This window comes from Indicator indicator, chromosome 8, assembly GCF_027791375.1.
Source record: "Indicator indicator isolate 239-I01 chromosome 8, UM_Iind_1.1, whole genome shotgun sequence".
Taxonomy (NCBI): Eukaryota; Metazoa; Chordata; class Aves; order Piciformes; family Indicatoridae; genus Indicator; species Indicator indicator.
This window is the reverse complement of record NC_072017.1, coordinates 832,615-859,917: the sequence shown is the minus strand read 5'-3', so window position 1 is coordinate 859,917 and position 27,303 is coordinate 832,615. Positions and strand designations below refer to the sequence as shown.

Here is a 27,303-nt window from a genome sequence, read left to right as displayed (position 1 = left end):
ATCTTGTTGCTCAGGCTGAACACACTCCAGGCAGGTACAGCAATTCTCTCAAGCATCACTTGTTGTATCAGAAAGCATTCAACACACAAGTCAAGAGCTCTAACAAGGCAAAACTAAACCAGCCTGAGCCACCAGTGGTGCTGCAGTCATCTACAGCCCTAGCACTGAGCTGACACCAGGGACACACTGCCAGCTGTGCCTAATCTAAAGTATGCTTTTGGTTGTCTCTCACCTGAGTTTGCCCTTAGTGGAGTGTAAATAAGCTTGACTTGCCATCAAACACCAGAGAGCTCTCTCTTGTCTCAAAGCACCTGGGAGAAGGAGCTCTCTGGTCTGATAAGAGAGGAGTTTAAAGCATGCATGGAAGTACCTAAAATACATCTAAACAAGACACCCCCTGTGCTGCTGTGTGGAGCGCAGCCCACGTCCCAGGTGAGCTGGGGCTGGAACCCTTCTCTTCAACAGGTCCAAAAGGAAAAGGCTTGTCTTGCCACCCTTCCAGCACTTGGTGTTAAAGATGACTGAAACTGTTCAGCTCTCTGGTTCACCTTTGACTGAACCAAGTCAGCACCGCAAGGCCTGTTTCCCAGCAGAGGCACAGAAGCATACTATGACGTCACTGTGTTTGAATGTTGCCTAGGGACCCAAAGAAGCGAAGCACAGCTCAGGAAGTGTTGCAGAAGTAGCCAGGTACCTTCAGAATGCTGTGCCACGTGCAGGTTTCACTGCCCAAAGGTAGCCTTTACTGGGAAGCTGTGTACAGCTAGCAGGTGTCACAACAGAGAGCTGCTTTTAACTCCTCAGGTTCCCAGGTAACTATGAAAAGGTAGCCCAAAGTTAATGACAAAACCTGACTCTGAGTACCTCAGCTTCTCAGAAGCTGCCCCTTTGTCTGCACACTGGGAAGGGAAGCTCATCATCCGATCTCCAATCCCACATCCCACTTGGGAAACTATGGCCTAATGACTACTTGCCAGCACCAATTAGGACCAAGTGACCTTGTTTATACTTCATCTGAACCAACACAAGTCTGAGCAAAATTAGGCTAGAAATAACTTGATGATTGGTTATTACCATCCTCTGGTATCCTTGTTATAGCCTAAAAAGGAAAGGAAGAACAACTTGTTCATCTTTGCTTTGATTTAAAAGCTATTTTGGGGCAGGGATTACCTCTTGGAGACTGTTTCTGGTGTCTCTAGAACAAAAGACCATAGTTTGGGCTGGGTAATATAAATGCTGCCAAGCCACTCTGTAACTGATAACTAATTTTAGACTGAAAAGCAACTTGATTAATATGAAATGTATGATGCTAGCTGGAATATACTGAGCACCAGTTCAGTCTTTATGGTTGTGTTGTAAAAGGTGAGCACACTACAACTAATTATAATGGAACACCAAACTGAACTGGCTGGAAGTAACAAGCCAGGAAGCCTTCTACTATGTTTGATAACAAACCATCAAACGCTGTTTGCCTCCATATTTTTGTTTGCCAGTTGGGATTTTACAGCCCGGAAGGGTGGATAAATAATTGGAAAAGAAGCTGGCTGGGAAACAGCTCTGTGGAAAAGGCCCTGGGGTCTTGGCAGACAGTAAGCTGTGCATGACCCAGCAGTGTGCCCTGGCAGCAGAGCTGGCAGCATGCTGGGATGTACCAATCAAAGTAGGGCATGTAGATGGAGAGAAGGGATTGCCTCCAGCAGTTCAGCTCTTGTTAGACCACATCTGCAATACTGAACCCAGATTGGAGCTCCTCCCAGTACAGGAAAGGCATCAACAAAAGGGAACAAATCCAGAGGAGCATCAGCAAGCAGGTCAGGATGTGGATCACTTGGCCTCTGAGCTGAAGCTGAGGGATGTGTTCAGCCTCCAATGACGGCTTTTGGGGTCCTACCTGCAGCTCCTCAGCACCTTATGGAGGATGGCAAGAACAGGAAGCTGTGCTCTTCACATTGTGCTTGTGAGGAGGACAAGAGACAAGCAGCAGGAACAGAAACCAGGGAGGATCAGGCTGGATATAAGGAAAATCATCTCCTCCATGGAGACATTAAGGCAGTGGAGCAGGCAGCCTGGAGAGGCTGCACAGGCTCCATCCTTGGTTTCAAGAACAAACTGGATACAGTCCTGAGCAACCTTGTTTGACCTCAAAGCTGCTCCTGCTTGAGCAAGGGGGTGGAGAAAGGACCTCCAGAGGTCCCTTTCAAGGAAGTTATAATAAATTATCATTTAGCTGTATTTCACTACTAGATGTTGAAGTCTGAGAGAAATTCCAACATTTTATCAATTTGTGATATTATTAATGTCAAAATCTTTCTAAAATGCCCATGATTAGGTTTTTTTCCTAGTCACACAGCTTCTGGGATAAAAATAACTTGCCTTAACAACTACAACAAAAAAGCATATATTGTCTCAAACCCCTACTGGATTGGAGAGAAAGGGGACAGCAGAAAGATGTGGTGTGCAAGCTGGCAGCAGCAATCCACTCAGCTGGCCCTACATACATCTCTGCTCCTCTGAGAGTATCTGTCCTTGGTTGGAGTAAGGTAATTCTATTGCAAAACTTCAGACAGCAAACTACCAGATAAATCAGAATGCAGTTGTTCCCCACAGGAGCATAAGGCACTGAGGCACTGCTTGTTTGCTCTGAAGGGAGTATCAACACTGCAATATTTGTTGAGGAAATATTTAAAAGTGGTTCCACAACTAACACAGACATCAAAAGAATCCAGAAAACACCACGGCTCCAAGAGCACTAAGGTGTATGGTATGGCCCAATGCAATGTGAAAGGAACAGCCTGGCCTTGTTAGTGGCCTAAAATGAGTCAGGTAAGCTTTCCTCTCTTTTAAAGATGAAAATAGCTGAGACTAAAGAAATGAAGAAAATGAAACACCTTTGGACATAACTCCAGCAGGTTTTGCTTTAAAAAGCTCTTCCAAGTGAGTGTGAAAGCAGCCTCATGCTGCTGGGCTATGCTTATGCTGCTGGGCTATGCTCATACAGGTGGAATCAGAAAAGAGAAGCTGGCTAAATAGTTAAGAATTTGATCCACAGGAGGTTCTGTTAGTTCTCAAGATACTTCAGATGGACTTTACTATTATGCAATGATTTCATGGCATTTTAGCCACCAGAAAACAACTGTTTTCCCTTTCCTTCCAGCAGGGCACTGGGATGTTTGCATCCTTCAACACTATACAACCCTCCAGACTGCCAACTCCCCCCTCAGAGCACATTCACCCTGCCTGGACCTACCTTCCCTTTTTCAACACTCAAGAAGGGAATGTAGAACAGACAACTCTGGGGAGTTTTAGAGGCCATTCTGTCTTCAGTGCATTGAGCCTGGTTTTAACCGTGCTTAATCCTGAGAGGTGTCCTTGCCCATGGTGGGGAGGTTGGAGGAGATGAGCTCTGAGGTCCGTTCCAGCCTGAGCCATTCTAGGATTCTAGGATATTACTGCATTTAAGGGAAAAGAAACAAAACAAAACAAAACCACAAAACAAAAACCTCAACAACTAGAGATCATCAGGAGCCAGCATGAAAGGTCAGCCTTGGGTATCTATTGATGACACAAACCTTTATCTGGGAACAAGTTCTGCACTATGAGGGTGGTGGAATACTGCAACAGGTTGCCCAGGGAAGTGATTGGAGCCCCATCCCTGGAGCTATTCAAGGTGAGGTTGGACAGGGCTCTGGGCAACCTGATCTAGTTGAAGATGTCCCTGCTGTCTGCAGAGAGGATTGGACTGGATGAGCTTTGGAGGTCCCTTCCACTCCAGACTGTGATTTCTAGTAATGAAATGAATGAAATCTATTAGCATCTGCTAGTGTTTGGCAGCCCTCCACGTGTGTGCTGGCAGTGTTTCTGTACCTGCTTTTCAGTGTGACAGATTGAAGTGTGAGGGCTCACCTGACAGTTTTGTTTACAAAGCAAATACTCAGCTAAAACAAATTTTAGCCCTGTTGCAATACCAACAGTAGAAGAAAGATTACCTATCTAGGAATTGGTACTTTAGAGTAAGGTCTCACAGAAATGCTGCAAAAAGGAGCAATTCATTAATTTTTGCCCAGTTTATTCTAGAATGCGGCTAGAGGTATTTTAAAGCATCCAGTAAAGTAGTAACTGTGCTGATTCATTTGGATTTCCCTCCAGTTTATGTGGAAATTGGTATCCTGTGGCCAGCCAGACCAAATCTTGTAATGCTTGCTCTAGGTTCAATGGACACTGCTCATAGGCAGAAGTGACCTTCCTGGTTGCAGAACATTTGTGGAAAATCCTTTTTGATGAGAGATGTAGTTAAATGAAATGAACTCAAAGGAGCTCTGCGTAGTGTGGCAAGCACTTGGCCTTCTGTGTGCCTTGTCTAATGCCAGGGAACCTCTTGCTACCTGCTTTGCAAAGTCCTCTTGCTGTGAGTTCTCACAGAATGGTCTGGCCCACCTTGTCCTCACCCTATCACCTGCTGTTCTGCAGCTCACCTCACCATGGGGCTGAGCACCAAGTGTCCTTTGCTGCCTGACACCAACAGTTAGAGCCTGTGAAGGGAAATACCCTGACATAAAGGTCCCTTCGCTTGTCCTTCTCATGAATCAAAGGCAACCAGGGAAACCAACACCAAAGGACATCAAGCCCACACTTCAGTAAGCAGTGTCTTCACCAGAAATCTAGAAGACAGAGACAAAAAATGAGATCTATTCATTTCTATGCCCATATATCAACACTGTGGAGCTTTCAAACAGAATCACAAAAATATTCAGGTTGGAAGAGACCCTCAGGATCTCCAAGTCCAACCATTAACCCTACTCTACAAGGTTCACCCCTAAACCATAGCCCCAAGTACCACATCCAAACCACCTTTAAACACATTCAGGGTTGGAGACTCCACCACCTTTGTTAATCCCTCTGTTTTGGATGCCGGGCACAGGAAAGAAACCCAACAAGCCTGCTGGCTTCAACAGTGCTGAATCCTTCATCTGCTTGCTGCCCACCAATTCACAGAGGATAAATGGATTGTCAGAGCTCTTCTACTCCTTGTCAAAGACTGACACTTGTATTTGTGCTGAAGTAGCTCTCTCTAGCCTACTGAGATCTACCCAAAGAGGCTGTGCACTCTTCCCACAGTATACCTTCCACAGAGCCACAGAATAGATCTGGTTGGAAGAGGCTTTGAAGATCATCCAGTCCAACTTCAACCCAGCAGCAGGGCTATAATGATAGAATCACGAAAGCTCTCAGGAGCGCCTTCATTTGCTAGTTGGCTAAGGAATTGTCACTGCTTCAGGTATGGAGTGCCAGCTGCTTTTTCAGCTCAAGTCACGTGTCCTGTGGTTCTTAATTGATCCAAGCTTGTACTTCATGGCTAAAAAATAACCCTCAGTGTATGAAACCTCCCTTATTTTATTTCTACTCTCTTTATTTCAACTCTTCTGAAGTTGTGCTCAAGCAGAACACCACAGGTCAGTTGTTTTATGTATAAGAAAGGTTTATAATGCCCTACATTATGTACCAATGGTGTTAATGGTTACTAAACATTTATTTAGAGCTAGACTAAACCTTCTGTCCTGTTTATGTGCTAGCACATAGTTTCACCACCTCAGGAGAAACAAGCTGTGGTAGTCCCTGACCAGATGTGGATCTTCACCCCATGTCTCCCACTGGCTCTGCTGTAGCAATGTCTCTGAGCTGCAAACAGTTCACTGTTCCCTACAAATATTTGAAGGTGAATTGGGAAATCATGAAATAGGTCCACAAAGAGACTTAGGCAATACTTCTAATATTGACTTATTGACTTTTGGTCATTTCACCTTTGATTTGAGAACACTGCTCCAGAAATTGAAGTTAGCCCTGAATTAGGAACCTGGCAGTGGGTTCAGCATACTTGAACGTTGGGACCTGTGTTAGGAGCCACCTTGACTCTGCAGTTAGTGGAGAGTTAACCAATTCTGCTCATCAGCCTTTGTGGGTGATTGACATCTATAAGCTAAATGCTGACACACAGCCAGGAGAACCAAAGGTTCTTATGGTAATTATTTTTGGACTGTAGATGAAGACAACACAGCTCTGAGACAAAGACCTTCATTACTGATAGTTGAGATGAATCTCCCACCAATCAAATTCCTTAGAGTTTGTGAACAGAATTTAAGGATAAAAATCACAATGGGTAAGTAAAGGCTTGGGAACACAGAAATTACTCTGAAGAGAGGCAGATGTATCTGAAAATACTCTTTTGAAACAGGTTGCTGGCCTGCAGGCCTTCTTTAGGTGCCAGGAGTCCCAGCTCTGAGTCATCTCTTGGCTTGAGCCATCATTTTCCCTGACTGCGTGTTGCTCCATCTTAACTTCTACCTTAAAACAGTTATTTGGAAAGGTTTCCTTTTTTCCCACCATTGCCAGAAACGTCAAGAATACTGAGACTCTGGTGAGACCCCACCTGGAGTACTGCATCCAGTTCTGCAGCCCCTATAACAAGAAAGATCTGGAGATGCTGGAAGGTGTCCAGAGAAGGGCCACGAGGATGAGAAGAGGGCTGGAGCCGCTCTGCTATGAGGACAGACTGAGAGAGTTGGGGTTGTGCAGTCTGGAGAAGAGAAGGCTCTGAGGAGACCTTCTTGTGGCCTTCCAGGATCTGAAGGGGGCTACAAGAAAGCTGGGGAGGGACTTTTTAGGGTGTCAGGGAATTATAGGACTGGGGGGGGGGGGGGGGGAATGGAGCAAAACTAGAAATGGGTAGATTCAGATTGGATGTTAGGAAGAAGTTTTACACCATGAGGGTGGTGAGACACTGGCACAGGTTGCCCAGGGAGGTGGTGGAAGCCTCATCCCTGGAGGTTTTTGCAGCCAGGCTGGATGTGGCTGTGAGCAACCTGCTCTGGTGTGAAGTGTCCCTGCCCATGGCAGGGGGGTTGGAACTGGCTGAGCCTTGAGATCCCTTCCAACCCTGACAATTCCATGACTATGAAAATCAGGTTTCTCAGCAGCAGCAGCCCATGCTGCAGCACAGCATTTGCAGTGCCCTAACTCACAAAGGCTGCAGCAACAGTGGGCACAGTGGGGCAACAACTGATGGTCTGCTCAATACTCTAAGCATTTATAGAGTTTTGCCAACGGGACTCTGCAACTGCAGGTTTTACTACACTTTCCACTGTAAAATAATAATAATAACAAAACCTGACTGCTTTTGTAACCTTGGAGTTATTAATTGACAAAAGCAGCAATGTTTTCAGGTGATGCTGGGCTTTGCTTTACACCTAAAAATAGTGTGTGTGTGTTGGGGTTTTTAAAAGTATTTACTCAACATGATGTACTCCATTTGGAAGTTGTATGATGTGATGTAGCCAACATTTACTGTGTGTTGGAAAATACATAAAACTGAGAAAAGATTTCATTCCAGGGAGTAGAAACTGCTCCAAACATAATCAGGAGTTTGTGAACTTGTAAGATGCTTAAGCAGCTTGGTCCACTTAAGGTTGCTCCATGAGAAAAGCATTTGAAAGTATCAAAGCATCTGGAGAGTGCAGAATAGAAAGTCTTGTAAAAACGTGGGGGTTTGGAGGGTTTTTTGCTGCCCTTTTTTTTTTCCTATGTATATAGAATTTCTAAACCAGAAATACTGAAATAAGAGCCCCCCTTCTTGCTTGGATTTCTCATTCCAGTGCCACATGAAACTGAATAGCACTAAGCAGGAAAGATGGAACTACAACGAATTCTTCCTTCAGATTCTCAGAAAGGATGTTTGAGTGGATTTTAAATCCATTTTTAATACAGTGCTATCCAACCCCTTTGCTTATATATTATTAACATCAGCAGTCAAATCAACAACTACTTTTCATTCTGTAATATTTGGCAACATGCTTCAGCTTGTTTGGAATAACACAAACCAGAAAGAGGGAGGTTGTTGTTGTTTCCAAATAAACATAAAAATCAGTATTTGTGCTGCTCCCTTACAGCAGGCAGGCAAATATGCTACATTCTCTTTGAGGGCTTTCACACCTTCCTTACAGCTTTATCAGTCATGAACCTTAAGCAATGTCATTACCTGATGAGTGCAAGCAGCAACGAGCACACAAAAGTCGGTTAACTGCAAAACACAGACCCAAACATCTCCACAGAGATCCAACCGCATCTGAAAACAATTGGACTGACTACCCCCAGCAGCAGGTGACTTCAGTCAGTACTCTTGGTGTAAATAATCACCTCCCTGATGCATGCTTACTGTTTCCACACAACCATCCTCATCTCATGGCATCCTGAGCTGTAGAGTTAAACAAAAGCCAAGCTGATTAAAAGACAGCTAACTGCCTTTCCACTTACAGTCTAACTCCTGCTCATGGAAGTGGAAATGGCAGCAAACTGATGTTCCACCCAGTATTTCTAGTAGTGGTTAGAATGCTGGCTACAAAAACCCATAACACTGAAGTCTGGGCAGGGAGAAGGAAGAGACAGCCAGCTTCCTCTGCATGTGTAGAGGTTATAAAGAGTATGTCACAAGTGCATTTATTTCATACCATCCACACTGACACGACAGGAAGTTTTTCTCTGAAGGAGTAAACAGAGAGCTTCGAGTTTGGTTTCTTTTTTCCCTGATTTTACAAGCCAGTAGCTATAACAAAAGTTTATTGCAGCTCTATTTCTTTAGTATAAAATCAGAGTCATTACAACTCTATGCCCTGAAACTTTTTACCTTTTAATCCTGTATGGTGCATAAATGCTGAAGATGCAAAAAAAACCCTACAAAGATGTAAAAAAACCCAACCCTACACAGGGGGACCACAGCCCTTAGACAGGTGGTACAAAGGCCCTACAAAGAGGTACAAAAGCCCCTACAAATCTGTACAAACCCTTACACAGGTGTACAAAATCCCTACAAAGTTGCATGGCTGCTTGGACAAAGTATGTGAAATGAAGTGCAAATAGCAGGCACAGTTATTTTCAGTTTGCATGTCTGGAGATAATTACCAGGGGATGTGGCCAAATATGAAGTGCTTGGGAAGAAGAAATACCAATGAATAGCACCTGTGGAATCTATACAGAAAACACTTACTAAATGTAGGTCACAGTTTAGGAATTATTTATGAGTGACCATAGCTAGAATAACACCATCTTAAACAAACAGCTCCACAGCTTTGAGAGGACTGAGTTAGCACTCTGCCTTTTCTCTCCAAACCTTGGGGTTTTAACCCTATTATTCTCTCTTAATAAGGAAAGAAACAATCCAGACCAGGATAACAACCCAAGCAGACGCAAATCAGAATCCCAGGTGGCACTTGGCTATTTTGGGAATTATTTTCAAGCCATATTTGAAGCACAGGAGCAAAGCATCAATTGAGATAAATATTGAAGAAAGCAGCTGCCATTGGAGAGGTCTGCAGCATGGAGTGCTCCCTGGTGTTGATCACAGCACACCCATCTGACATTGTCTAGCAGGGTTCACACACTACCACCAAACTACATCCAGTGCTCAGGGGAAATACAGCAGAAAAGAACAGACGAAACAACCTTTTAATACTCTGGAGGTACTCAGCCAAAATCAACATTATCTCCAATGAAGTATTCCAGAGAACCCAACGTTTCTGCCCTGCTTAAAGACAGCAAAGCTCACGCTGTCACCAGGCTCCACTGCCTCAAACAAGCCCATTGGCATCCATGGCTGTTAACCAGGACAGCCAAAACCAAAGGAGATTTTAACAACAAGATAGCACCCAGAGGAAGACAGCCATGGAGCAGGCAGCTGCAGCTCAAGCAGGTAGGTTGAAACCTCTTGATCAGGGTCAGACTGAAAGCTGCCTGCTTTGCAGAGAGAGAAAACAGCCTTTCTAGGAGCCACTCAATAACCTTCACAAGGCTGAAATCCTACAGAACCAGCCCCCCTCAGCTGAAGCCTGCCTTTTAGCAGGGAAGCAACAACTCAGTTCCACAAACCAAACGCAAGGCAACCAGAAAACAAGGAAATATTTACTCACCAGCCTTCTCCTTCTCTGAAATAATTGGCATGGCCTGAAAGAAAACAATAAATGATATCACTATTACAAGAGAAAAATAAGACTATTAAGGACACATTGCAAAATCTTAAGGTAGAATTTGTGAATATCCAGAAGGCCTCCAAAAACCTGAGGTCTCAGTGTGCTGAGCACTCTGGAGACAAGCACACAGCTCCCACTCGAGTGTCTCAATCGATATGAAACTAATTGCTGTTAAAAAAAAAGAAGGGCTAGGAGAGAAGGGTGGAGATGGAGTTAAGAAGCTGTTCCAATGATTGCATTTTGAAATAATCATCCTAGAATACATGCCCACAAAAGTCCACTGGGAGGTTACTAAATTCTGAAGGAGTGAAGACAAAAAACTTTGTGGCTGGAGATGAGACTGAAATGACAAATCTTTCTCCTGCAGAACTCAAGAGTTCTGTCTCTGGCTTTGCTCAGCCAGGACTCAAACGTACACTGGTCTGTAACACACCAATTTCACAGCTTCACAGGTTGCACTGGGTTGGAAGGGATCCTCTAAGGGCATTTTGTCCAAGCCCCCTGCACTTAGCAGGGCCATCTTTAACTAGTTCAGCTTGCTCAGAGCCCCATTGAGCCTGGCCTTGAATGCCTCCAGTGATGAAGCCTTTGTTACCCACCTGGGCAACCTCTTGCAGTGTTCCATCCCTCATGGTACAGAACTTGTTCCTAACATCCAATCTAAATCTGCTCTGCTCTAATTTCAAGGCATTGCCCCTCATCCTATCACCACAGGCCCTTTTAAACAGCCCCTCCCCGGCCATCCTATAGGTTTATTTAAATGCAGCTCTCCCTAGAGCCTTCTCTCTGCAGGATAAACAGTCCTAGTTCTCTCAATCTGCCTGGATAGCAGAGGTTCTCCAGCCCTCTGATCATCTTTGTGGCCCTCCTCTGGATCTGCTCCAACAGGTCCATGTCTCTCTTGTGTTGGGGGCCCCAGAGGTGGTGCAGCACTCCATGTGAGGTCCTACCTCTCTAGGCCTGCTGGCCACACTTCATTTGATGCAGCCCAGGATGCAAGTAACACAAATGTTTGCATTTTCAGCTGTAATTGTTGTTAGACATGGAAATTATTAGTATTTTTTCCCAATGCATTTAAACATCTTTTATATGATGTTTTTCTTTCATTAATGTAAAATGGAACATATGTGGCATATAAACCTTTGGGACAGTAGTTTTCAATAAGTCTGTTTTTCTAAGCAGAGTGTAACTCTGATGAATCAAGATGTAAAAACAAGCTAAAAACTACATCAGAAGGTTCTATTGCTGCTTAAAAGCTGAGACAAAAAAAAAATCTTGAAAAATTGCATGAAACCAAGAGCAAAGCTTGGTCAAGATCTCAGCAGGTCCTGCTGTTGGTTTAGGTGTTTGTTAATGCAGCTACACATTGCTTCTGTGCTGTCTGGTAGGGAAACAGGATTGGTGCTTATGAGAAATGCTCTCAACTCCACAGCAGTTTGGAATTCACTGGAGACCTCCTTCCAATGAGTTCCATATGTTGCACATGAGCTGCATTCCCAGGAAGTGATTTAAGATTTCTGGCAAAGGAGCAGTGAAGCTGGATTGTGCTGCCAGGCCAGATGGGCTCACTGCATCCTCACATGAGTGCTCGCTCTCCTCATACAGCCAGAGAGCTGAAGGTTTACAGCTCTCTTGTTTTCCTACTCAAGTGGTCAAAACACACAAAAAGCTAAAATCCTCTAAAGAAGAACAATCTCCTGAGCTTCTGAGCAGGCAGGAAGGAGGTAATACCAACACAACAAACAATTACCAAGGAAGGACTTAATGAACCTAATGACAGAGAGCTCTATTTCAGGGAACAAGAGCAGGAACTGAAAACTGAGGTCAATAACTCCCAGATAAGCAAACTTAGGCATAATGTGGTTTCTCATCAAATAGTCAGTGTCCTGTGTCATCTGCAGTCAGACATTTCAATTCATTTGGGAAGTATGTTCTAGATTGCTTAATTTGGATGAATAGCAATTAAAATTAGCTGGGTTATTATTAGCTGGGCTGGAGCTCCTCCCCTATAAAGACAGACTGAGAGAGTTGGGGTTGTTCAGTCTGGAGAAGAGAAGGCTCCCAGGAGACCTTCTTGTGGCCTTCCAGGATCTGAAGGGGGCTACAAGAAAGCTGAGGAGGGACTTCTTAGGGTGTCAGGGAGTGATAGGACTGGGGGGAATGGAGCAAAACTAGAAATGGGTAGATTCAGATTGGATGTTAGGAAGAAATTCTTCCCCATGAGGGTGGTGAGAGACTGGAACAGGTTGCCCAGTGAGGTGGTGGAAGCCTCATCCCTGGAGGTTTTTGCAGCCAGGCTGGATGTGGCTGTGAGCAACCTGCTGTAGTGTGAGGTGTGCCTGCCCATGGCAGGGGGATTGGAAGTGGATGATCCCTGAGGTCCCTTCCAACCCTGACAATTCCACGATTTTACAGAATAACAAAAACCTCAAGGCCATTCAGCTGGCTTGAAGTGAGGGCAACGCTGCAGCCCATGATCAGAAAATTCCTTGGTTATACTCCCAGTACAACAAAACATTTAATAAATATCTCCACCAGAAAGAAAAAAAAAAGCTTTCATAATCAAAGCCTTTTATGTTAAGGAATGAGATTAGGAGAGCAAACCTGTGGGAAATCCATTTGGAAATAGTAATTAGAGTAATATATTGTGGCACTAACATTGAAGTGAATTCAAACCTATAATATAGCAAACAAGAATTCTTAGGCTAGCATTCAAGATTGGTTACAAAACATTATTTTATCAAACAAGTAAGTTTTCAGTTCTCCAATTTTTAGAATTTTGATCCCCCCCCCCCAATCTGGCTATGGAAAAAGCAAAATCCAAGCCATCAACTTCCAGCACAGTCCAGCTTTAGAAGGGGAATTCAGTAAGGTCTTTCTCGTCTGCAGTCTTGCGTTTTACTAAAGATTGTAATGACTAAAAGTGGAGCAGGAGGCAATTAAGGTCCACCCAGCAACAAAGCTCCATCAATTAACTCAAGTTTAGAAAGAAATTAAAGTCACATTCAGAAGTCTCTGGGTGAGTTTCTGCCACCACTGCGAGTTCAGTTCTAGCGGCAGCACAGATCTGTGTGCTTGCCTGCATGTGTTCTCCTGCAGCCAGCTGCATGCCTCTCCCCAACTGCTTTGTTTTCTGGCTAGATGTTTCTGTTTTCTTGCCTCCTTCATGACACTGAGGTCATTGCACAGAGACCCCTTCTAGTTATTGCTGGGTGGTTGGCAGCTCTCCTTCCATGAGGCATTTGCCAAAAGCCTGTGCTTGGGGTGGTCTGGTGGCTTCCTGCCTCTGTCACTCACTGGCAGTGTGTCTCTTGCTGGGTTGGAAGTGCAACACAAAGAGAGAGGGTAACAGTCTTGTGCCCTGTGTGGTGTGATCATAGGCTTGCCATGGATCAGGCTAAGCCCTCAGTGCTCTAAAACCTGTCAGGACCACATACAGATGGTTTGTATGACAGATAAGACCACAGCCTGTCTGCAGCTTGTCCAGACCATTAAGCAGAATCTGGCCCTAATATAAAATTAAATCCTTTCTCCTAAGGGATGCTGAAGTTTTCAGAGCAGCAGCTGCAAGGTCCTGAATACTCTGCCAGTTACTATCATACATTTTCTGCTTAACAATTAGTAGTTGTTAGACCTCAGCTTATTTGCATATCAGGACCTAGAATCAAAACAAATGTGTAAAATAAACTTCTTGTTTACACTTTCCAGGAGTTCAGCAGATAAGGAACCACTGGAACTGCTCTTTAGTTACTGGGATGGACATGCAAGACGTGAAGGAGAGGTCAGCACAGTTTTAGTTTAAGGTTAGCTGTTGGTAATACTAAACCATGAGTTTGCTGCAGTTCCAACAAACAGCTGTGTCCTTTCCCTGAAGAGAACAGAACCTGCATGTTAGCACCAAGGCTGAGATAGGACTCACTACCTCCAGAACCGCACTGCAGCAGCTCCCAGAGTGCTCATGCTTTTCATCAATGACCAGAGGTTCTGCTAGGGTTCATTTACACATAAAGAGCTTTTTCCCAAGCTCAGAAGTCATTAGTTTAGCTAAAGTTTATCTTGTAAAATATTTTTACAATAGCAAACACATCAACAAAGTCTGAAAGACTGGAAAAGTTGAGCTGCTGGGGAACCAGAGGGCACCCAGCTCTGTAAAAGGGAATTGAAGCCTCTGTTCCTCGTTTGTTTCAGCAGCCTGTGGTGTCTCAGACCTGATGGCACCTTTAAGCACTACAGCCTGGGGAATGGCTCTACCTGGCTGACAGGAGACCCTGGGGGTTTGTCTTTTCTCATCTCCTTACATAGAGAACTTACACCCTTACAACGAGTCCATCTCTCATGTAAGTAAAAATTCATTTCAGTCATGTGATATTAGAAGGTAAAATCTGTCATTAAATCTGATTCCACCTCACCAAATACCTTCGAGCACCTACCTAATGAATATGGTCAGAAGGCAGCTCAGAGCTCATCTCCTCCAACCTCCCTACCATGCCCAGGGACACCTCTCAACTACACTCAGCTGCTCAAGGTCTCATCCAGCCTGGCCTTCAGCACCCCCAGGCAGGAGGCAGCCACAGCCTCCCTGGGCAGCCTGTGCCAGAGTCTCACCACCTTCCTCCTCAACAACTTCTTCCTCAGCTCCACTCTAACCCTGCTCTGCCTCAGTTCAAACCATTCCACCTTGGCCTGTCTCTAGACCTCCTGAGGAGAAGACCCTCTGCAGCCTTCCTGCAGGATCCCTTCAGGTCCTGGCAGGCAGCTCTAAGGTCCCCCCAGAGTCTTCTCTTCTCCAGGCTGAACACCCCCAGCTCCCTCAGCCTGGCCTCATGGCAGAGGTGTTCCAGCCCTTGGGATCCTGTCTATGCTGTGTCCATTTCCAAGGTAAGGACTGAGTTCTGTGTGCATCTATTGATGCACATGCATGAAATGGAGGCAAATCTCATATTCAAAGCCAGGATTTCTATCCAACCTTTCAGTAATTGCTACATTTCCTCCAAAGACAGCCTGGCGAAGCTCTTGCTTCATTGCAGAGGTTCTAAAAGTGGCCTTTATTTGGGACCACATTCTGTGATATCTGTGATCACTTTGTTTATTTTGTTCTGAGTTTTAGGTTTGGTTTCTGCAGGCACAAGGCAAAGGAGTATCTCATCAACCTCTGTTCCCACACTATTCCCATGAAAATCCCACTTGGGCTTACAGACAGATGCACTGCAGAATATGAGGCAGGTCCAGTTCTGTGAATCAGGGGTTGGAAGGGACCTCCAGAGATCATCCAGTCCAAGCCGCCTGTCAGAGCAGGATCACCCAAGGGCAGGTCACACAGGAACACCTCCAGGTGGGTTTGGAATGTCTCCAGAGAAGGATCATGCCTAAGAGCAGAGCTTCTTTCTGAATTGCTCCAAATTTCCCAAACTTTGTGTGGCATATCAAAAAATCACAGTTGGCAGTTTCTAAGCTTTCACAACTTCCCAGAGGGAAGGAGCACACAGGAGTCCAAGTGCACTCTTGGCTTGCATAGCAGCACCAGTCCCCTGAGGAGAGCCTGAGTTATTCCATGTTTTAGTTAGGAGGGACTATTCCAAGCAGGAAACATTCTCTGCAAAAACTCTTTTGCCTGAACCTTCTGTTCACACTCAGCTCCCCTAGAATCAATATTGCACAAGCATTGAGAAGTATTCCTGACCATTAAGGATGGTGCAAAGAACTCTAGAAAGCCACAAATCCTCTTTCACTGCCTGTAAATTGTGGAGACTGCCACTAATTGCCAAGTACTGAAAATGGTTGCTCACTCTTATTGCTATTTCTTTTGCAAGCTGTTTAACATACTGAAGTTTTCTAGGAGATAAAGAATTTCAGTAAGTAGCTGTAGGTAGCTTTTTCTCCTAGATTTTCTCCTTTTGACTTCGTCCTTCATTTGTAAAGGCAGATCAAAATTCCCACCTCAGCACTTTCAGCTTTTATGAGCTGGTATCACAGAAATTGCATAAAACAAAGTAGATCAGAGCTGCTGGTTTGATCTCTGTGTCCTGTAGGCAATTATCTATCATCCAGCTCAAACAAGGAGATTCAAATGTTCAGGAGAGGTAAATGAATTTGAATAAGCCAGATAAGATATGCCACTTTGTTTTGTTTTGTTTAGGATATTATGATGAAGATAAAAAAAAATAAAGTCAATACTTCTGCCAGTGGTGTCTGGAGAGTCCTCTTGAGGATTGTTGTACTACTGAGAGTATCTGCTCAAGAGGAGAGAAGAGAGTGTGCATAACATCACTGGTCCTGTCTGCTCTGTATCCTATCTCCAGACAAACACAGCTGGCCCTCTGCCCTCTCAAAACCCCTGAGCAGCCAGGGTTCATTTGGTTCTGGTGTCTAGAGGGGATGAAATCACACCTGAGGTTTCAGTTCAGCTCTTATTTTGCTGAGACACTACAGTAGTAAAGGTGCAGGCACTTTGATCAGTACGAGTCTTGATCTTCCCAACACCTAGGAAAGAAATGGTTGTGCATGGGAATGACAGAGAGACCTCAGCAACTCTATCACACCTGTGGGATGCCCAATATGAGGGATGCATCCCACCTTTTTTACCTAAGCATTAACTTCATGTGCTTTGAGGAGTTCAGATGATTGCAGTCTTTTCTAGAGAGCCACGTAGCAATTTACTCCTCTCTTGCTATGAAAGTGGATGTTAGTGCAAGGTTGAACTTCAGCTGAACGCTGCAGCAGATGAATCTCCTTACTCCTTGCTGGCAATACTTCAAAGCCAGCCACTCTTAGATATCTTGTCCACATTCCTACATACAGTTATCAAACCATTCATTATCCTTTGGGCTGATTCCTAAGTGCTCACCAAGAATGGGAGGTATGATATGCTATAAAAATACTCATTTCTCCTGAGCTGACCAAATTAACCCCAATTCCACTTGTGGGCATTAATTTAATTTGAATTACCTGGGCATAAATGAACTTTTCCAGTAGAATCCCAGAGCATGACCTCATGCAAAACCCTGAATGCTGTTACAGCTCTACCACAGAATCATGGAATGTTAGAGGTTGGAAGGGACCTCCAGAGATCATCCAGTTCAACCCCCCTGCCAGAGCAGGATCACCCAGGGGATACTGCACAGGACTGCATCCAGGTGGGTTTTGAAAGGCTCCAGAGAAGGAGACTCCACAACCCAGAGGAATTTTGTTAATTCTATTTAGGATAAATCAATGGGAAGCCTTCCTCACCTTTGCCAAGCACTCAGTTGGCTCCTAGCTCACTAAAGATTATCTTTGCCCTGATCTTTTCTGATTCCAGATGCCAGGGCAAATGATGCTGCTTTGGCCAGTTCAATCTTACCTTCATTAGAGGCTTTATCTGCCTGGTCAGTGATAGGAAGTACCACTGAAATGAAGTTTGGGAGAGTTGGTACCTGGGAACCAACCGAATGCACCCATTCAAGCAAGAGTTGTGCCATGGAGTGTCTCATGGGGGAGGAGATGAACTGCTGAGCTGCATGATGCTCAGAAAGCTTTCAGTCACCCAGCTCACAAACCCAACGGGAAGACAAACCCCATGTCCTGCTGCCAGCTATAGGGAGGAGTTAAGCAACAATTATCCTCCAGTCCTGCCCAAATAATGAGAGTGGATTAGAAGGGGACAGACTTCGGGTTTATCCTGTAGAGGAGTTAGAAGAGCCATGTCAAAAAGAATCCTAAAGTTCTGCTTAAAATGCCTTCTGACATGATGCAGCTTATGATAACCAATTTATTTATCTGACTCAGTACAGTAATGCTGGGAAAGAATTTTCTCAGAGTGCACAGAATTGCTTCAAGTTGTTACACAGACTTGGTGATCAACAAGTTACCCACTAACTATAAATGAAATTACCATAATGAGCCAGCAGTGTGCCCTTGTGGCCAAAAAGACCAATGGCAGCCTGGCGTGGATTGGACGGACTGTGGTGAGTAGGTCAAGAGAGGTTCTCCTCACTCTCTACTCTGCCCTGCTGAGGCCACATCTGGAATATTGTGTCCAGTTCTGGGCCTCTCAGGTCAAGAAAGACCTCAGGAAACTGCTTGAAAGAGTCCAGCACAGAGCTGCTGCAGGCAGTGGAACATCTCCTATGAGGCCAGGCTGAGGGAGCTGGGGCTTGGAATTTGGAGCAGAGGAGCCTGAGGGCTGCCCTCATTCCTTTGGATAAAGATGTGCAGGGCTGGGGCCAGGCTCTGCTCAGGGATGGCCAAGCACATCACAAGGGGCAAGTAGAGCAGGAACACTAGAACACAACCCTCTGCCAGTCTCATTCACCCTGCAGATGAAGAAGGGAGCTCTTCAGCACAGGGGAGTCACTACAGTGTTAATGACCAGAGAGACATCTTTGGACCCTTGCATTATTGGTAGCTATAGACCTCTTTCCCTTTCCTCTCTTCACTCTACTTTCCCCCTTTCTTCCCTCACTTTTTGTTTACCTCCTATGGGTAAACAATGAGGTTTAGCTGCTGACTGAAGTGAACCCCCTGGTGAGTCACCTGAGTTTTTGCACTTTGAGATCCCAGTAACGAAGCATCCCGAGTCCATTGTCTGGGCCTGGACACTGGGCCAACACTTGGAAGGGTTACCCCCAGAACTGCTACATTTTTCCTCATGTAATTCCTTTAATGCAAGGACAACCATTTTACTTAGGAAAATATTTGCTCAGCTGGGTGTGCATGGGCTGCAGAGTCCCCAGGAGCTGACAGAGTAGATCTGTTTGGAGCAGAGATGCTTGGCAAACCCCAGAGCTCCAGTGCTGAGCTCGACAGCTGACAGGCACTGCTGGGTGCGGTGCTGGGAACCTCTTGCATGCACACACACAGCCCAGGGTCAAAAACACAGCTACAGCATAACTGCTGCTTGGGGCACCTGAGTTACTAGAACTGCAGTGAAAACAATAAGGAGAGATTTAATAGCTTGTAGAGAGTCTGTGGGAACATCAGATAACCACACAGGACTCAACAGGAATTAGGCAAGAATTTCCCTAGCGTTTTATGGAAGGAGTTGTGTATTCCATGTGGACTCATACAGGATGGGGATTTACTGGTTGGAAGTTCATTTCTGATTTTGGAAGATGATATTGATGATGTTTTCCGGTGTAGAACTGACCAATAATACTGAAATAACAGCAAAATTGATGGCATTAACCAGTATTACTGCAAGTGCTACTGGCAAACTGCAGCAGGGGATGGAAAAATTTGTTAAGTGTTTTTACACTGAATCTTAGAGGATATCTGCTCCCAGGTGGCAATGACTTGTGCTTTTTAAAGATCCTTTTATTATCATGGAATCCTAGAACAGCTCAGGCTGGAAGGTAGCTCAGAGCTCATCTCCTCCAACCTCCCCACCATGCCCAGGGACACCTCTCAACTACACTCGGATGCTCAAGGCCTCATCCAGCCTGGCCTGAAACACCCCCAGGCAGGAGGCATCACAGCCTCCCTGGGCAGCCTGTGCCAGAGTCTCACCACCCTCCTCCTCAACAACTTCTTCCTCAGCTCCACTCTAACCCTGCCCTGCCTCAGCTTCAAACCATTGCCCCTTGGGCTGTCTCTAGACCCCCTGAGGAGAAGTCCCTCTGCAGCCTTCCTGCAGGATCCCTTCAGGTCCTGGCATGCAGCTCTAAGGTCCCCCCAGAGTCTTCTCTTCTCCAGGCTGAACACCCCCAGCTCCCTCAGCCTGTCCTCACAGCAGAGCTGCTCCAGGCCTTGGAACTCACAATCCTTCTGTCTGCACTGTGTCCATTTCCCAGGTAAGGACTGAGTTATGTGTTTGCATCTACCCTCAAGAGCAGAAGTGCTCCAGCTCTTGGGTCATCCTTGTGGACCGCCTCTGGACACACTCCGAAAGAGTAATGATAAAAAAGCCACTCTTCAATAGGTAGGAGAGAAAAAACTTTTCAAAAGAGAAATCAAGCTAGGCAAAAAGGCAGATATTTAAAAAAATATCCTTAGTCCATTTTATATCAATAAAAACAGTACTGCATTTACAGTTCCTGTTTAAGTCTTCATTTACACTTTCCTCTCAGAGCTAGGGATTTTGTGTGTTCCTTGAATGAATTTTACAGTGCAACCTCCATGTTTCAAACTACAAACTATTTGCTGTCTTAAGTTGTTTTCAGATTCATTTGTAGACATAATCATCAGGCACCAATTTCAGACTGAAATTAGCAGTCATCACCTCCATATTTCACCCAACACTGTCCAAATCAGCATCTGCATTGCTGTTCTTTTGTTCTGTGCTACTAACACAGGGATTTTGACCCCTATGATTTGTTTCCTTCTGCCAGTATGCCATCTGTACTGGATGACAAGCATGCTCACAGATGCCTTCCCCATTGGCTTCTCTATGTCTGTCTTTGTTGGTATGGAAGGAATTTTCAAACCCATTTTGCCAAGTCCAGTCAACTATTCAGATTGCTCTGAAATATTATTTCCCCAAAGACATCTAAGTGTCCCTTCCCATGTCAAAGTCTGTCCCTGGCCCTTTGTTATTTGAAGAGAAAATAATGAGGTAATGTTTTTAGAAATGTTTTGCACATTAATCATTCTGTAATTTTTCCCTGTCTCCTCACCTTGGTCTTTAGAGTGAGAACTTTGCTGTAGGACTGTTACTGAAACTAAACAAGAGACTTGCAGTAATTTAAACCCAAGAACACTGGTGATAGTGGTAGCCTGCTGGTATTTTTGCTTTCCTTCTCAAAATCAGACATGCCTAAATTCACAAACCTATTTTTAAGTGGTGACAACATTATTTGTTTTACTGAAGCCACAGACTTGGAGCACAAGCTCGTTGTGCAAGATTCTGTACAAACAGGGCAGAAGGATTGCCCACAGAGCACGAGGAATGTGACCAGTATAAAGCAAGAATCCTCCTGCATACTGGTGTGGAGTAGAAGGAAAATGATCATTTGTGCCTTGTAAACAATGCTTTAAGCAGCCTGGGAACAGTGGGATCCTGACTGAGATCAAACCTGTTTGGATACCCCAGCAAAGGAGCACACTGGAACAGCTGATAGCTTTGCTGCTGTGGGGAGGGTCCTTGCGAGGAAGAGTATGAAGGAATCCAGTCTCCTGTATTCCAGACCTACCTACACTTGTCCTGCAGTTGTGAATGCTACTCTATGAGCATTTTCCCAAAGCACTTAGGATTTCATAACCCTATGCAGAATCTAGAATATTTTTGATTCAGAATATTCTGTCTTTAGGAAGTACAGCACTGCCCACAGGTAGCTTCATTTACCCTTTTGTTGTTGCCAAAAGTGCCAGCAATGGGCACAGGATTTTCCTGGTTTCACTTGCTGTGAAGAGCTGCCATTATCCTTTCCTTTTCCTCACTTACTTCTTCTCAGAGGGGATCATCCTGTTCTGAAGATTCACAAACACTCAGCCCCTGTGGCACAGGGGTCAAAATGCCCTTACACCTCCTCTTTCTTTGCCTCTTTCATATGGAAGAGGATAATAAGAAATGCTGCCAGTTGTGGAGCTTTGGAAAGCAGTAGAAGAATTATCAAACCATATGTACTGCATGCATCTTACATGCTGCATGGACTGGATTCAAATACCTTTAGGTGGCAGGAATGAGGATCTTGTTCTGAAGTTCTATCACTGTCATGAAGATGACTTTTGTGAGCTGTACAAATAATATGGTACAGCCCAGCCCATAAAAATAGGCATTAAAGATCTTATTATGCCATGAACAGCATCACTGATAAATTAGTTACTATTGCTTAGTAGCAGTCTGATTGAGAGCAGTCCCTGCCCATGGTGGGGAGGTTGGAGGAGATGAGCTCTGAGCTCCCTTCCAACCTGAGCCATTGTGGGATTCTGTGAACTTCTGTGTATAAGTCACAGAGCACAAAACTGAAGCTTGTTTATGTCAGTGCATGCTTAGATACTGGATTTGCTGCAAGATTTGGGTTGGAAATGCCATTTCTTTCCCTAAGATCTTGCACTCTGCACTTTACAGCAGTTGAGTGATCTTGTTGCAATGCAGTTGTTCAAGGCAATACACCAAGAGCCAAGGGAGACTCAGCAGGAAAAGTGCATTTCTCCAGGTGGCTTAAGGAAAAATGATTTCCAACTTCAACTGTGTGAGCAGGTGCTTACAGCAGTATCAGTCAGTGCCAAAACCCAGTACTGCAAGGGTAAAAGCTATGCTAACTGGGAGGAATCTTTTGCCTGTGCTGTGGTTAACCCACCTACAGCATTTGCAGGAGGTGAAGGAAGTTCAGCATTAGCAAGCAGACGCCTTACAGGAGGATGGCAGTGCAGAGGAGCACACTGACAGGCAAACACACATGAAATGCTGCCCTGGAATTCCTGTATTCCAGCTTTGACCCTGCCCCAGCAGCAGCCTGGCCAGCAGCACCAGGAGATTTGAGCCGACTCACGTTCTGCAGGACCCTGCAGCAGAACCATCGATGACCTCCAGTGATTAAGGGTCAGCAAACTCCAGCCTGAAGCAACCGTTGGATGAACTCTGGCACATTCTGAGCTGGCTCCTGCTGGTTTGTTGCCTTTGGCCCTTATCTTGCAGTTTAGCAAGTATTGTGAAATTCTGAATAAAAAGTTTCAAGGCTGATGGGCTCTGTCTCGGTGACTCAAGGCCTTGCTCTTCAAATGCTCTTGCTCTTCAAAACTCCTTTGGCAAATAATCTGATCTAGCAGCCTAACATTCTTCTCTAGGTGTGTCAAAGCACCCATCAGAAAAAAAAAATAAAAAGGGAAAATATTTCTATAAATATCATGTAGGGCAGGAGGAAAACATTACCAGAGACTCTTTGTGACAGCAATTTGTTTGGAAATCTATCAACATTCTATGTGTGTGCATGCTCAAACCATCAGTGAGGAGGCCGCATGCTGCTTTCACATGGAGAAAGGGAAGAGCTGCTCCAAAGAAGTTCAAATATCTTTGGAACATGAAAAGAAAAAAAAAAGGAAATAAAGAGCCACCCATTTCCAAAAGTACTTTGAAGGCTAATTTCATTGACTGCTGAGTGTCCAAGCTGCCTATAGAGTACTTTTAATGAAAAGTCAATAAGGCTCCTGAAGGTTTTACTGTGAGTTTTGCTTTCAAGGTAGAACTTAAGCCATTGGCAGAAATTACAAGTTCTGCCTCCTTAGAAGTACCAGCAGGAGAATATAAAATTCCCTGGACTCCTTTGTTATTGGCAGTGTTTTTTCTGCAAGTGTGGTGGCCTCTGTGCTGGAATGGAATGTTAAATGAAGTAAAGCCCTGCAGTGACAGGTAAGCAGAGAGGTAAATAAAAAAGGGTACAGAAATCATAAAGTATTAAGCCTGCCTCTATTTCCTGAAAAAAGACAACTCATCTAAAATGAGGAAATATAAAATACTTCATGAGACTTGTGGCAGCCTTCAGCATTTCAGATGTAAACCTTCCAATAGCTGAAGGGATCCTGCAGGAAGGCTGCAGAGGGACTTTTCCTCAGGGGGTCTAGAGACAGGCCAAGGGGCAATGGTTTGAAGCTGAGGCAGAGCAGGGTTAGAGTGGAGCTGAGGAAGAAGTTGTTGAGAAGGAGGTGGTGAGACTCTGGCACAGGCTGCCCAGGGAGGCTGTGGCTGCCTCCTGCCTGAGGGTGCTGAAGGCCAGGCTAGATGAGACCTTGAGCAGCTGAGTGTAGTTGAGAGGTGTCCCTGGGCATGGTGGAGAGGTTAGAGGAGATGAGCTCTGAGCTCCCTTCCAGCCTGAGCCATTCTCTGATTCTAAATAATCCTACTGCTTCTCCCTTCATCTTTTGACTGCAAGAAGGTAGCTCTTACTTGTAGTGTTGTATTTTAGCATTTACGCCTCCTTCCTTATCTCCCTACCCTTCCTCTGAGTAACCAAAACAAAGTGACCAAATAATTTGGTCACCAGAATTTTGTTCTCCTGCTTTCTTAGCTGTGGTAATTGCTGGATAATTTCTCTTTCTCACAAGTCGCTCTGGAAGAGACAGTAGGCTGTGAGATTACTGAATACATAGGCAAGAATTTACCAAGAAGCTTTCAAAAGTAATTCAGGAGCATGAAACCTACTGTTCAGCCACAAAGGTGACACAAGGAGATACAGAAACAGAGTTGCCCTTCCTGGAAATAATATTGAAGCATTTAATGCTTTTAAAAAATCATTCCCCCTAGTCATTTTCTGAAATTATTAATTAGTGGCTCAATTTGGCCAATTGCATGTCCTCCTGAAGTGCAGAACAGGCTCTAGGGAAGCAGACGCTCTGAAATTGTACAAGGAAATCTTAAATCTCTCTTTTCCTAACACAGAGCCCATGTGCTCCCATTTTCTCTCCTTACAACTACTTTATTTTCTAGAGATAATGCACAGGGTGTTCTAAACACTGTCAGAAATCCATTAAAATCTTCCCCCCCGCCCCCTAAGAACATAGAGGTCTCAAAACACCCTGAAATCCCTGAGCATGTCGAAACATCTCTCAGCTTTGGCAAGAGCCAAACTGGATCCTTCTTGAACTGCTTTTTTTGTTGGCAAAACAGCAACAGAAGAATGAGGGGCAGAAAATGGTATGTGGCTGTGCAGCATAGCTCCACAATGAGCCAACACAACTCAGTTCTACTGGTTTGGTACTGCTTTCTGTCATGTTTTTTTCTATCTCACTTATGCTACCATCTTAGTAATTCTCAGTGAGATACCAACCTGCTGAACTGTTTGGTCATTCAACACATCAGCCACCTGAGTTTATTGTGAAAGTAGACTCCTTGCTCCTGTTCAGCCTAAATATCTATGCTGAATTTCCCTTTCTCTTCTAGATAACCCTGCCACTTGCAGCAAATGCAGAGTTCTAAATAGCAGTACCTTACAGGTCCTGCAGGCTTGCCAGGAGATGCATCTTGGCAAAGCACTTGAGGTGCTGTGGAACTCATCAGGGTTTATAGACAGTGTGTTTAATTACACATCTAATATCACTTTTACTCATCAATACTTGTCAGCTGTTCTGAGCACTCCCAAGGCTATACTGCTGCAGTATCAAATATGCTGGGCTGAGAGAAACAGCTTTGTAAAGAGTGCCAGTGTTCTGCAGGACCATGGACTACTGACAAATTAATGCCAGCACCCACTCCTCTCCCTTCTCTGAAACAAAAGCCTACCTTATTTTCACATTACAGTCTTCAGTCTCAATGGTCTGTGATTCCTCACCATCTGCCTTCTGTGTGAGGCTCCACCTAAAGAACTGCTATGGAAGGATAAACTTCCCAGTGTAGTGCCATTCACATACAGACACCATTGTCTGCTCAGAGTGGGGACCCAAAAGCTGCCTCCCAGCTTTCCATCTCAAGCAGTACCCTGCTTGCCTCTCTGCATTCTGCATGGTAGCACATCAGCTATTAATCTCTACCTAGTATCTGCAGCACTATTTAACACACAGTAAATATATAGTACTATTTATTTGGGTGTAGAATACAGGGGATACCTCAAGCAGCATCACAGGTTGTTTGGATTTTAGTTCTCTTTTAAACTAGGGATAGTACCAAAATCCATAGAGCTGGTTTGGTAAGGTAAGTAGAACAACATTTCAAAGCATACAACTTAAAAAAGCTTTGCTAATCACTGCTAGGGGACAAAAAAGTTTGGAGTATGCTGCTGGTGTGAAGAAAGTAAAAAGTGGCATGTGTAGTTTCTGTGACTAGAAAGCTCATGGCATTCCCTGGGCAGCTCCCAACACCTCCATCGTATGGGGCAGTGCAGAGAGTGGCAGGCTGCTCGAGGTCTGTATTTCCAGACACGTGTCATTTCCAGCCCCCTACATAATAGTGTGCAACTGCTGAAGGGGAGAGATCAGAATGTGTGGCATGTCTCCCTGAGAGGAATTTTGTGCATTAAAAAAACCCCAAACCAAGCTCTTCCAGCTATTAAACAGAGAGCTAACCAGAGCCTTTGCTCCCACTCTGGCTTTGAAGGCCAAAAACTGAAAAAAGGAAAGAAAAGGAAGACAAAAGAGAAAGAAAGCACCACATGAGGCATAGTAGAGAGTGAGATACAGAGAGGGCAAGAGAGAGAGAGAAGGAGAGTGCAGAAGCACTCTTGTAAGAGAGGCATATGTAAAGGAGAAGAAAAAATGGTTTTCCATGATGTCACTCCCAGCAAGTCTGTGTCTGGAAACGTGCTTGACAAGGCAGCCTTAGATTTCTTTCCCTTCAGTAATGCAAACTATTCCTGCCACTTTTCCAAACCATGTTCCTGGAGCAAGGAATGCTGTGCTTAAGGCATGAAAGAAGATCATCTGGGTATTTATTCCCTATCAACAAGCTGAACTGACCAAGCTGACAATCTCCTGCCTCCTCCAAGAAGCTCATGCAAAGATTTTTTCCTTCCTCCTTCCTGTGCACGCTTCTACTTTCGTGTGCTCTCCATCTACTGGTAGAGAGATTAAACTGCTGCTGCTGCTGCTTTTCTAACTCAAACTCTGTGTCTCTGTCACTTACTTGTCTTGGACTCAAGCCTGAAAGTCTTTCTGAGATCAAACACAAGGAACTTCCACCAAAAGGCACATTTGCAGATGACATAGTCTCTTTCCCCTTTAACACAGCTTTTCTCTCTTGAGGTTTTGCATACTCCCTCTCCACCTAAATGCTCATTAATTTCAGACATCACAAATCCACACCCCCGCAGTCACTTAGCTGGTAGCACCCTTAAAATAACCATATCTGCAAGTGCAGACAGGGATTCATGGAGGCTGAGTGCAGTACAAACAGGACTGACAGCATGAAGAGCAGTGGTGAGTGATGTGCCTGCCCCCCAGAGGCACTGGTCTTCAGTCCCTGGCCTGGAAAATATCTAATACCTGTGCTGGCTGTAAGTGCAGCTATCTCTTCTGCCTTGCTCAAGTCACAGGTAGACATTATCCAGCTGCACATCGGAAGAAAAGAAATTCAAATGCTTCTAGGACTAAGCAAAATGTGGCTGCACAGCCATGCCAGTGGTCTTGCTGGGACTGATCTGGTGAAAGACAGCCATGGACCACAGGGCAGACAAAGTCTTCTTTGGAGTAGGGGGAGTATGATTTGGTGTAACTAACTGTCCTGACTTTCATGCAAGGACACCACTTCTAACACACCCCAGGATGCCATTGGCCTTCTTGGCCATGAGGGCACATTGCTGGCTCATGGCCATCCTGTTGTCCAGCAGGATCCCTGGGTCCTTTTCCCCAGAGCTGCTCTCCACCAGCTCAGCCCCCAGCCTGTCCTGGTACACAGGCAGTGGTGATGATTTGCTGTGTCAGCAGTTATGTAGTTGGCTGAAAGCAGGAC

The 27,303-nt window shown here is 44.8% G+C and overlaps 1 protein-coding gene across 1 annotated transcript in view; it reads right to left on the bottom strand.

The window, feature by feature from the left end:
- Positions 1 to 27,303, bottom strand: part of DLC1 (DLC1 Rho GTPase activating protein) — a 193,702-nt gene that overhangs the window by 131,524 nt on the left and 34,875 nt on the right. Inside the window, exon 4 of the mRNA XM_054383273.1 lies at positions 9,954 to 9,987. Coding sequence (XP_054239248.1) covers positions 9,954 to 9,987 — 34 coding nt within the window. The remainder of the gene's footprint in view (positions 1 to 9,953; positions 9,988 to 27,303) is intronic.